At 64.1% G+C, this 12404-nt stretch overlaps 1 protein-coding gene across 1 annotated transcript in view; it reads left to right on the top strand.

The window, feature by feature from the left end:
* Nucleotides 1-12404, top strand: part of LOC119105437 (uncharacterized) — a 62973-nt gene that overhangs the window by 34686 nt on the left and 15883 nt on the right. The window contains exons 3-4 of the mRNA XM_037228902.1: nt 7069-7212; nt 9986-10076. Coding sequence (XP_037084797.1) covers nt 7069-7212; nt 9986-10076 — 235 coding nt within the window. The remainder of the gene's footprint in view (nt 1-7068; nt 7213-9985; nt 10077-12404) is intronic.

The raw sequence follows: 12404 nt of genomic DNA, 5'->3' as shown, positions 1-12404 counted from the left end.
CAGCTGGCGCCACACTTTACGGCCGGCCCAAGGGCGCGCACAACGGAGAGGGCAGGCACGTCCGGCCGAGAGGCGCCGCTCGTCGCCCAGATGGCGGCAATGCGTCGCCGGTAGCGAGCGGCGCGTCGGCCGGCCGTGCGTGCGGGCGGCCGCCGGTTCTGGTCTGGCTCTGCGGATGGATGCGGCAGCCGTCCCGCAGCCGGCTGTTCGGACGGGGCCTGGGCTTCGCGCGCAGCCGGCGCGATGAGCAGGCCTGCAGGCGGCCGCCGTGGTTGTGCTCGGGCCTCCTGACTGCTGACGACCGGGCGTCGGGCTGGGCCGCCGTGCAGACGGCAGTCAGTCGCGCTCGTCTCAGATGACGACGATGGAGTCAATGATGATGGTGTTGACTGCCGCGACTCCTCGGTACGGCTCGGCTTGCCTGCGCGGCTCGGCCGTCGGCGGACGTTAGCAAGTGATCAGGCTGCTGATCAGGTGATCGGGCCGCTGGACAGGTGACCAGGCTGCTGATCAAGCGGTCGACGCTCGGAGCCGACTCGCCAGCAGTCGGACCTTCAGCAGTCGAGGCCCGCAGCGTGGGGAGATTCCGACCCCGTCAGGTGTCGGTGATGTGCGTGCCGTCGGCGGCGGCGCCGGGCGAGGTCGCCGGTGGACGCCCTGTGCGGCCGGCCGGAGCATGGTCGGCGGCCGTGCCAAGCCGGTCTGGCGGCGCCTGGGTGCCTGCCAGCGGCCGTGTCCCGGCCGGCCGGACGGCGTTGCGGCGCCCGGTCCCCGGTCCCGCCGCCGCCGCCGCCGCCGCCGCCGCCGCCGCCGCTACCGAGCCAGCTCGCGGCCGACGCCGCTCGGAGCGGCTCGGAGGTCAGCGGCTGAATGTAGCGCTAATGCAGCGTCTCGGCAGCGGCGCCGCCGCCCGCCGCGCTGCGGCCGCCCGCCGAGCCGCGCTGTCGTGGATTGACGCTGCCGACGTCTTCGGCCGAGCCCGCCGTCGCTGGCGCCAACTGGCCGCATTCTTGTCGGCCGGCGGTGGCGCTGGGCCGGCCGCGCCCGTGCGCCGGCCGCCGGCCGGTGAGCACCCCTGATAACGCCCCGGTAACGATGACGGATGCGCGGCGGCGCAGCGCCCTGTTGTCGGCCGCTCAGAGTCATCGTCGCCACCGAGCGCCCCACTGCTCATTGTCAGCTCCCGGGCGGCGCGGCGCGACAGCTGTGTGTTGTCGAGGCGCTCGCGTGGTGGTTATCAACTCCGCGTGATGGTTATCAACACCCCGTGATGGTTACCAACGCCGCGTGATAGTTATCAACACCCCGTGATGGTTACCAACGCGGCGTGGTAGTTATCAACACCCCGTGGTGGTTACCAACTCCGCGTGATAGTTATCAACACCCCGTGATGGTTACCAACGCCGCGTGATAGTTGTCAACACCGCGTAATGGTTACCAACGCCTCGCTATGCTTATCAACACCGCGTGATGGTTACCAACGCTGCGCAATGGTTGCCAACTCCGCGCGATGGTTGCGGGACGGGTGGTGTCCGGGTTGTGTTTGTCTGACCGCGGGATGGTTGTCGGACGCCCGGTGTCCGCTCAGAGGCTGGCAGGCTGGAGGCTGGCGGGCGCCGGTGCGGAGCCCGCCCGCTCGCGTGATGTTTGTGTTGTGTGCCGAGCTGATTGGGACGTCGGGTGTGATCCAGCGGCGCCGGGCCTATCCCGCGGGACGGCCGGCCGACCGCCTCCAGCGCCGCCACCAATTGGCTTATCCGCTCGATGGCGGCGGCAAACAGGAAAACAGGGGCGGTCGGTGTACCGGGTCACCTCTAGCCGAGCACGGCCCTCGGGCGGCGACCGGACGGCCTTCAGACGTCCCCCCCCGCCCCAGGCTCTGCACGGCGACGTCCTCTCGATATAGCACCGCGACTGATGACGTCACGTGTGCACATTGTCACGACGTACGTGTCGGAATAGGGTGAAGATACGTTGCGTGGAAATGCTACGGCATGTTTCGTATCACCACAGCTGTGCCGATCTGGGTACTTTGCCATGTGATAAGTAAGCATATGGTTGGAGGGTCTCTCTTGGTCTGGCGACACGCTGAGACGGCTGTTTCAGTGCAGGGCCCAGCTCGCCGTGGCTGGCTGGCGCTTCAGGCGGCCGGGTCTGTTGTGTCGCCGTTACCCGGCACCGGCTTCAGCCGCGCCGCTCCACTCATCTCCGGCACTAAACAATGCAGCGGCGGCCGTGCGCGTCGCGTGCCGGCCCGCTGATGAGATTATCGACCCGTTTCCCGGCGCCCGGCGCGGGGAAGCCGGCTCCCGGGGTAGCCAGCTCTCGGGCCGGCTCTCGAGGTAGCTGGCTCTCCGGGCGCCGCTCTCGGGGCGCCGCCCTTGGGGTAGCCGGCTCTCGGGGCGCCGCGCACCAAGTAACTGCCCGCCGCGCGCCGGTGAGGCGATGGCGGACCCGGGCGCCCGGGGCCCGCCGGCTGCAAGGGGAGCTGCGACTGACCGGCCGCCCGTTGGAGGCCGCAGCTGCCTGTGTTGGTTCTCTCGTGCCTCGACTCTCTCCTGGCGAACTCTCTCGCGCCCCGTGTCGTCCGTCTCCTTGGCTTTGCTTCTGTCCGCCTCTAGCCCCCCGACGCACCCTGCCGTGCCGCTGATCGAGAGATACCAGCGCTGGAGGAGGCCGCGATGAACCTGAGGTGCCGGGCCAGTCAGCTCTGCCGGGCCAGTCTCCGAGCGGACGGCGTCGGCCGAGTGGCGGCGGCTTCTCCGCGGCCCCTGCGAGCTCCCTCTCCCTGGCTCTGAGGCCAGGCTCCCCTCTGCCGACCATTCAGCCGTCCGACCGCTGCGCCCCGCCAATATGCCCCGATGAATGGCGGAATCAGAGCGCGGAGATGGCCCGGACGCCGCCGCCGCCGCCCAGGCCAACCCGGCGGCCGATTAGGCAGATAGCTGGCCAGGGATGTGGACCGTGAGAGGAGGCCGGACGGCGAACCCGATCGGGCCGGAACGGGGCCACTTCCGCCCCGCCCGGCCCCGCCCCACCGGCCGCCGCGCGAAGCGGGTTCCGTCGCTCGGCCGGCCGCGCCGGAGAGCGGTGACGCGCGCACCGACGGCTGCGCGGTGGGTCGCCACCTTGCCCACTGTCGTCTTCACGGCACGCGGAGCGGAAGTGAGGACCGCGGCCGGGGCCGGGCGCCAAAAGCTCGGCTTTATCGTGCGACCGGCAAATAGATGGGCTGGGGCGCGGTCGTTCTCCCTACCCGGATCGGTTCGGCACAAAGGCCAATTACCGATGACACAGTTCCGGCGGTTGCCAGCAGCTGTTCGCTTGAGTCACGTGACCGGAGGTCGGAGCTAGACAATCGGGTGAACTTAGCTGTGACGGTGCTGGAGGACGGACTAGGCCAATTGAGTGAATTGCCACGTCACGTGACCGGAGCTCGGAGCGGACAATCCATTGGAGTTACCGTCACGTGACTGGAGGTCGTAGCGGGCCGGAGGTGTGCAGCCGGTCAACCGGTGGTCGCCGGCGTCGGAGAGATACGCGCGGTCTCCATCGCCGCCTGCCTGCGGCCACCTCGGTGCCGTCGTCGCGTTCTCGGCGGCCGCGCGCCGCCCCTGTTCCGGCGCTAAGTGCGGTGCGTGCCGGCCGGGCTGCTCGGCGCCCGCCGGCGCGGCCGACCAGCCGCCGCTGGAGGCCGACCTCGGCCCTGTCGTGCGCACGCGAACGGGAAGATTGGTGTATTTTCGCCGGCGGCCGGCGGCCGTGCCGGGCTGGCACGCCAGCACGCGGCGCACGGGCGCCCCCAGGCCGCCGCCAGGCCGCCGCGCCCCGGAGAGTGCACCGCTCTCCTCTGTTGCGGACGGCGAATGTGGACGGTACGGTGACGGCGTGCAGCTCGTCTCGTGTAGGGCTGAGCGCCGAGTTCGCGCTGGCGAGGGCCGATTGAAACGGACCAGAAGTCTTCAGTTCCCGGCCGAAGTGCCCGGCCGGAGGGCCCGGCCGCGACCGGTGTCGCCGCGCGCGCTGACACCGATTCTTGGAGGACGACCTGCCCGATCTGCCCGCACCCGTGCTCTAACCCGGCGCCGCTGTCGGGGCTGTGGTCGGAGCTTTGGACGGCGTTGACCCCCCATGCCCCGCGGCCACACGCCCGGGTTGCGGTCGGAACCCGGTCCGACACAGTGAGCGTGCACAGGGGCGCGGCGCCGTCCGGTCGGAGGGTCCCTGCCGACATCAGCGCCCATCGTCGACGGTCGAGCGGTCGGCCGGCACCGTCGACACGATCGCGTCTGTTTGGTTAGCGATCACCGATCTGTTGCCGCTGCCCGGCGGTCGCTGATGTTTGTCCGCGATGGCCGGTATCGCCGCCCCACGGACGGGACTTCTCGCCCGGCTTACATACCCCGGCCACTGACATGTCACAGAACTGACCCTTCCACTGATATGTCACGGATCTGACCTTCCCACTGATACACCACGAGCCTCGATCCCGTCCACCGACCTGGTCTATGAGCCCCATGCGACCAGTGTAGTCGGCGTGGCCTAAAGCCCAAATCATTACCGCCATCGCGTCCGGTTATGGACCCTGACCTCCTCCACTAACAGGTCACGGACTCCGCCCTCGGTGACCTCGGTGACCGGTCAGGGGTTGCGAGCCGCGGCTAGCGTCCGGCCCGGTTGGTGGTCGGTGGTGTTGCGTTTCCAGCCACCGCTGGCTGGCTGCGATTCTGAACTTGGTGCTCACTGGCTGACTGACTCACTCACTCACTCTGGCTTGATCCCACCTGTCATGGGGATCAGTATTACCCACGACTGGTTAGAGCCCTGCCACGGATGACATTGCAGACTAGAATAATATTTGAGTCGCTGTCCGCTGTTTCGGCAATTCGCTCAGCAAGACGGTTTTATTGAGCTTGCTGTTGCTTGTTTTACAGCGTATGTCTGTGCGTCAAATCAAGGTTGATTACAGATAAAACCAACGCATTGATAAATCCAACTGCAATCCTTCACGGCTACAGGACTATAAAGGATATTGGCGATCTTCTCGGGAGTCAGAGCTCCCGGACGAAGGAAGTGCTGCAGATATCACACACGCCATGTTTCGACGCTCGTCCCTCCGACCCCGCTCATTTGCATGCGGCGAACGTCCGTATCATGGCGATCGCAGTCCTGACGCCGTGTGCATTAGCGTCGCTCCGTTCCCGCGAGGCATCTGGCTATCTTCCGACAGGCTGTCTTCTATCAGGGTAGTATGGCAGCAGCCTCGTAGTTTAGCCTGCCGGTGCGTCACGCCTGAGGCGGAAATGAATCGATAACGGTATGCAGGACTGGTGTGCCCATGACGGGACGAAATGAATGGCTAGAGTCGGCTCACTCCACCCCGTGCTCGTCTTCATCGCCCGTTGCATGGCCCCGTTCGGCGATGTCAGACTCCGGCGCGGACTCCGGCGCGGACTCAGATGCGGACTCAGGCGCGGATTTGGGCGAGACTCCGGCATGGACTCCGGCGTGGACTCCGGGGTAGACTCCGGCACGGACTCTAACGTGAATCCGGCGCGAATTCGAGCGTAGACCCCGGAGTGAAGGCTGGCGTAAACTCCGGCGCGGACTCCGCGGCGGCGGACGCGGGCCACGCGCATCGTCTGTTCGTGAGGGCGGCCGACCTGGCGGCCGTCTCTCGCCGCCAGGCGCTCCGCGTGGCCCCGGGCACGCCGGCCGCGACGTGGCAGGCCGGTGGCCCGTCCGCCGGGCGCGGAGAGCTGGTGCGGCCCGGCCCGTCCGGCGGGTCCGAGGCGGGCGGTGTGACCGGTGCCAAACAGCGAATGAAACGGGCGGCTCCCGCGGTGACCGAACCTTGCAACGTGAAGTGTATGTAACCGTGCAGTCTCCGACGGGAACATTCGTACGTAGATTGACGTGTTCCGTGCTAGACTATGCTGTGAATGGAGGTTGTGGTCAGTAGCCGCGTTCTCGATTGCTTAGTAGCTCATCAGCTTGGGAGTACCGAGCTCTGGGACTGTCGTCGGTGTGAAGGACTGTGACGCTAATGGCCTTAGCAGCGGCACAACCACGTCGTAAACTGAGCCAGACGTCAGTGGTTTGTCTGGAGTGGCGAACCCCATCAGAAGGCGGGATGTGACAGTGTAGCACGGTGTTGGAGACCGTGCGGCCCCTGCCGGCCGAGAACACCTGCCTGACACCTGGCCGGGCAGGCGCGTCGGCAGTCGGTTCGTCGGCGCCGACGCGGCCGTTTCCGGCGTGACGCCGCGCCTGACTCACGGTGCCACCCGGTGAGCCGCGCGCGTCGTCTCTGACGGACGTGCCGTGGGGCGACCGCGCCCCACGGCACGGTCGCCGCCGCCGCCGCCGCCGCTGGCGTCGTCGGCGGCGGCGGCGGGCGTGAGCGGTGCGGCTGCCGGCGGTCAGCGCCCCGCCACGCCTCCGCTGGGTGACGTCATCCCACGAACGAGGACGTCACTGGATTGAATGGGGGAGGGGGGGGGGGGGTTTGTGTTGCATTGTAGGCCATTAGCGTTGCGCTCTTGAACAAGAGTGGCACTCAGTGCAGTTCGGCGCACACAGGCCGGCAGCCGCCATCGGCCGGAGGCGGCGGCGCTAGACCTCGCCTCAAGGCTGAGCTCACCCGCCAGAGGGAGGGAGGTCGGCCTCTGCGCTGAACAACAGCGCTGCTGCTGAATATGATTGCCTCGCGTCCACACGCGACCAGCCACTTAGCCAGATCTTTGTCGTTACTGGCTGTTGTTGCGAGCGCCGTGCGGAATAAGTTTGTGGAAGTGCTTCGTAGTCGGCGTGGATATGAAGCCAAGCCTGACTTAGTGGTTCATAGGAGAGCTGTTCAGCTGTGAGACGTCAGCTTCTGATCATGCCGAAGGCCACTCTTTACCTCAGACCGCTGGCGTTCTCCTCTTTCACAGTTTTAGTGATGTCAATAGTCGCAGTACCAATCAGCTGGAGAATGATGCCAGTACCGCCATCAACCATTCATTTCATGGGAAACTGGACCGTGATTATCGGCTGCCGACGTCATGACGTCCCTGTTCTTTCCAGAGCATCGGCGGTTATGATCTGGTGGATGCGGACCGAGCTTCGCTGGGTCCCCACCAGGTGACACTGCTGCGCCGCTCTCAGGCCGACAGCTTCGGCTTCACTTTACGCCACTTCATAGCCTACCCGTCGGACGACTTCGAACAGGTCAGTCGGAGGAAGACCCGCGATCTTAGTAGCTCAGCAAGTTCTAGGTCTCGCGTGGGGCACTGGACTTCGTTTTGCCGTGTCGGATTTTTACGTCGGTGGTGAACCGTGCAGCGTTGGGCAACATCTCTTTGTGCTCCGATATAGACAACTAAGTACATCCGCTTGCTGAGCAAGGCGTGCACTTAATCTTCAAGACACTGTGAAACATAACACCAATGCACGTGGAAAGAAGAAAGCCTCGTATGTTCTGCGACTTTCGCGGTCATGACTGAGTCATGGGTCTAAAAATTGCAGGTACTAGCATCGCGTATGCTTCTCCGTTGTTGTGTTTTTTCCAGGGGAGTTTGGGCTGGTAATTCCGCGGTCGATTGAAGGGAAGCACTCATGCGATGACCATATCACGTGGAGCGAAGAGCTCGGGCCGACCAGAGCCCTGTTATCTTTTGCAGCAGAGGCAGCCGTCTTGCGTGACGCCACGTGCAAATTGTCGGCCGAGTCGCGTTTGTGTTCTGTTATTACCTGACGACGACGATGATAGTGATATGCAGCTCATAAAAATGTTTCAAATCCTAGAGCCAGCCGGTTAATCGCATGGTCCATTTTCATATTTACGTTGGTTGTGACTTACAAACCTTGAGTATCTAGCTGAATCACTGCAGGGCTATACTCATTGCGTGAGAGATTTGCACAGAGGAGATGATATGACACAGTTGCAGGGTGTCAGGGGTGAAGGCAGCGGTGGTAAGGGGCAGACCTCATTGGGGAGAGATTCGCACAGAGGAGATGATATGACACAGTTGCAGGGTGTCAGGGGTGAAGGCAGCGGTGGTAAGGGGCAGACCTCATTGGGGAGAGATTTGCACAGAGGAGATGATATGACACAGTTGCAGGGTGTCAGGGGTGAAGGCAGCGGTGGTAAGGGGCAGACCTCATTGGGGAGAGATTTGCACAGAGGAGATGATATGACACAGTTGCAGGGTGTCAGGGGTGAAGGCAGCGGTGGTAAGGGGCAGACCTCATTGGGGAGAGATTTGCACAGAGGAGATGATATGACACAGTTGCAGGTCGTCAGGGGTGAAGGCAGCGGTGGTAAGGGGCAGACCTCATTGGGGAGAGATTCGCACAGAGGAGATGATATGACACAGTTGCAGGGTGTCAGGGGTGAAGGCAGCGGTGGTAAGGGGCAGACCTCATTGAGGAGAGATTCGCGCAGAGGAGATGATATGACACAGTTGCAGGGTGTCAGGGGTGAAGGCAGCGGTGGTAAGGGGCAGACCTCATTGAGGAGAGATTCGCGCAGAGGAGATGATATGACACAGTTGCAGGATGTTAGGGGTGAAGGCAGCGGTGGTAAGGGGCAGACCTCATTGAGGAGAGATTCCCGCAGAGGCGATGATATGACACAGTTGCAGGATGTCAGGGGTGAAGGCAGCGGTGGTAAGGGGCAGACCTCGTTGGGGAGAGACAAGGCACGAGTCATAACATTCTGCGTGGAAAGAACGGAGTGATCGCCTCACTGGCTGATGGATGGCTTCATCCCACTGATGAGAGCTCATTTTTGTTGCATGATCTGAATCATCGGACCATAAGTCATCCTAAATTAAGTCATTTAAGTCACCCTAAATCACTGACCGCCTTACTGCTTACGAGTCCTGTTGGTTCAGTGCGTGACGCTCATCGAGGCACCTTGGTCAACCTTCTGGACAGTGTGTCTGCAGAGACAGTAGAGTCATTGCTCTTGGCTGTTTGACAAGTCATGTTTGTTCATTCTCGTTGATCAGTAATGGTCGACTTTGGTAGTTCACCAACACTGCTGGAACTGGCTGTACAGTCGGACAGCGCCACAGACCAATCACACAGTAAGGAATAATGTCCTGACAGAAATGCGTCGAGGGAGCATCGGGTATGTGGCCACCTTGTACGGGGGAAAAATCCGTGTTCTTGCGCCGTTCTGACGACAGTGCCCCCCCCCCCCTCGAAACACACACGCGCGCTCTATTTCCGACGTCAGACTGCATGATGATCTATCTGCACTCACCTGAACGCGCGCCCGTTCTCTGCGTTCATTGTCAACCTCGTCAACCTCGTCATTGTCAACCTCGCTGGTTGATCCTGCACATTTGTTTTCATTCCCAGCGCGAAAAGGGCGGTCCGGCGTGCGCGTGTGGCCTGTTGGTTTGTTCGCCCCCTGCACCGTTGTCGCGGCACCCCGTGCCCCAGGTGGTAGCCCGGGACGGGGGTACCCTGCTAGCGAGGGCGGCCACCGGCGGCACACGGGGCGCGTTTGATGTCGGCTCCTGCTGACGTCACGTGCCCCATGTGACGTCACGGCCGCCCCGTCACCCGAGCCGAGCCAATTACGGGGCGTGTGCTGCGCGCCCGTTGCCCAGCGTGTCTTGGTCGGTGGGGTGCGTTACGGCCGCGCTGACTGATCTACGGGCGTGGTCGGCTGGTGTTCTCCGGCCTGCTGAGCGTGACATCGGCCAGTTGCCGTGGTCGCTGACGACGCGTCCGCCGTTCCAAGCGTCGGATGCGTGGAATCGGAGCAGTTTGGCTCTGACCGTGGATTGGAACGCGCTGTTCGAGTGGTGGTCGCCATCTGTTGGCCACACTCATGCGCTCGCGCTTTACCGTCGGTCCGTCCACTGCTACATTTTTATCGTTTGGTATTTGTTTGGTTCTTGTGTCACGACCCTGGCCGTGCCCCCGTGACGTCAAGTTGGACTGGCGCCGGCTGCTGTGACGTCATTAGTCACTTGTGTTGCCGCAGACGGGCGAGGAGCAGAGCGAGCCACTGGACACCATCTTCGTGAGCGGTGTGGTGGAGGGCGGCCCAGGCCACCTGGCCGGCCTCCAGATCGGTGAGTGGGTCCCCCGAGCCGACCAGCCCGGGCTCTCCTCACTCCCAGCCGTGGGGGCCTGGTCGCGGCGTCCAGCACGGGTTACCCGTGCACAGAAGTGAGGTGTGGTCGTTACTGCACTATTTGTGAAGTTCTGGTGTTGAGCAGTGTTTACTGGTTTGCGCTGTGATCTGATCTGATTTGAAAGCACATCGGCGCGAAATGGCTATCGTAATCGGCGCACCCCAATCATCAGCTTCATCAGCTTTGGCAAGAGCATCGGTTGCGATTGATGCATGCATGTGCACAGTGTGCTGCATGCCATGGATAAACATATGCAGAATTGTGGTGAGATGACTCCCGATCTGGCTGATGCATGCATGTATGTGGCTGTTTGCATTGAGCATTCAAACGCCTTTTTATGGATGGCTCATGGCTGCTTTTACGGTGTTTTCCATGTCAGTTGGAATGAAGTGGGATAAAACTCACAGACGTACCCGAGGTACGCTTCCCACTCTTTCTTCGTACGCTTACGTTTTGGAAGGGTATGTCCCATTTACGGATCTCGGGCTGGGTGTATCCGCCATAGTAATGTACGCTGGGGATATTATGGACAGAACTCGTACAAGCCCACGATGCTTGACGTGAAAGGAGTACACAATTGTCCGCCGTATGCGCGATGTGGTAAGCTCCCCATTTTGTGTCGAATGGTCGCCATGGATCCGTTGAACAAATATTGACTGGGCCGGATGTTTTACCCGTTACACCATGACCGCCTGTCAGCATTCCTTGCGGTTTCGTGTGCCATCCTGCGCCGCTCTCAGCCGGCGTCGGCCAGTGTCAGCCGTTTAAACACGGCTGCCCTCGCGCGGCGGTCCGGTCCAACCCCCGGCGACGTCACGGACTGGTCTGTTTGAAGCAGGGGCGTGACGCGACCTTGCCCGGGCCGACCGGCAGAGCTCGTGCTGGCCGGGCCGGCCGCCTCCCACCCGGCGCGGCGGCGGCCGGAGCCGCTCCGCCCGCTCTTGGACGCGGCGCCCGATGCGGCGCCGTGTGTGGCGGTCAGCACCGATGGCCCAGCGTCGCGCTGGTCCGCCGCTCGGCGTCGGCCCAGCGCGACGCTCGGAGAGAGATGGCGGCGTGCGGGCCCCGCGCTTGGCGTTCAGCAGCGGGAGGCGGCCGCCGTGTTTGGCACGCAGTCGCCGTTGTATCCGCACCTCGCTCCGGTCGGACGGGTTCCGTGCTGCGGTGGAGGTCCGACTCGGCGTGATGCTGGACCTAGCCGTCAGTCCCAGTGGGTTGCCGTCAGTGTCAGTGTCTGACACTGACAGTGTCAGACAGTGACACTGTCACTGTGTCCGCCGGTGGCGACCGCGGCAGTGAGACGCCACCTGCCGAGGGTCCTCCGTACAAGCCGACCCCATAAAACACGGCGGGGACGAAACGACCGCCGGGTAACGGTCACGGCAACCCTTAGGGGCCGCTGTCGTCCGGCCGGACTTGGTGTCGACGCTGGGCCACCGTGCCCCGAATTTGGGTCGTGCCCGGCTGACCGGCGACAGGTGCGCTGTCCTGGCGGGCGTGGCCTTTGTCTGCGTCGTGCCGGGGCATTCCTGTGCCGGCCGGCCGCCAGTTATTTCAGCGCCGCCGCCTTCCTGCCAACCCTCCTCTGGGCGGTGCTCCGTGCGCGGCGCCGCGGCCTCGCTCCAAAACCAACAGGGTCGAGCGCGCGCGCGCCGGCCGTCGGCGCGCCAGTGGCCGGGGCGCGGTGACGGCGGCGGCGGCGGCGCGCGAGACCGTCGACACCCGGGCACCGCACGGCGCCGCCGCGGCCCGTTCTGGGCGCGCCTCTAGCGCGGACGAGCGCGGCGCGAGGCCTCGCGCGTCCGGCGCGAAACTCGGCGGGACACGTTGTGGAGCGAGCCCAGGTGGGTCGGCCCGGGAGGCGCGCGTTGCCGCCGGCGCTGGACCCGGCAGGGGGCCGGGGGCTTGCCGCTGGTGCCGGCGGTGACCGGCGCTGGACACGGCAGGTGGCCAGGGGCTTGCCGCTGGTGCCGGCGGTGACCGGCGCTGTACCCGGCAGGGGGCCAGGGGCTTGCCGCTGGTGCCGGCGGTGACCGGCGCTGGACCCGGCAGGGGGCCGGGGGCTTGCCACTGGTGCCGGCGGTGACCGGCGCTGGGTGACGCCGTCACGTCGCCGCTGGGTGACGGCGGGGACGTCAGGGTGGGCTGACGTCGAGACGGCCGTGCTGGGTTGGAGCGATGACGTATTTTCTGAGAGTTACCTGAACGCCGCACACGCGGCTTTTGCCGCTATGTGAGCCCGAATGGCCATCAGCAGCTGAAGCT

This window comes from Pollicipes pollicipes, unplaced genomic scaffold (assembly GCF_011947565.3).
Source record: "Pollicipes pollicipes isolate AB1234 unplaced genomic scaffold, Ppol_2.1 Scaffold_6138;HRSCAF=7277_pilon_pilon_pilon, whole genome shotgun sequence".
NCBI classification, from domain to species: Eukaryota; Metazoa; Arthropoda; class Thecostraca; order Pollicipedomorpha; family Pollicipedidae; genus Pollicipes; species Pollicipes pollicipes.
Note: the sequence above shows the minus strand (reverse complement) of the source record. Positions and strands in the feature narration are given on the sequence as shown.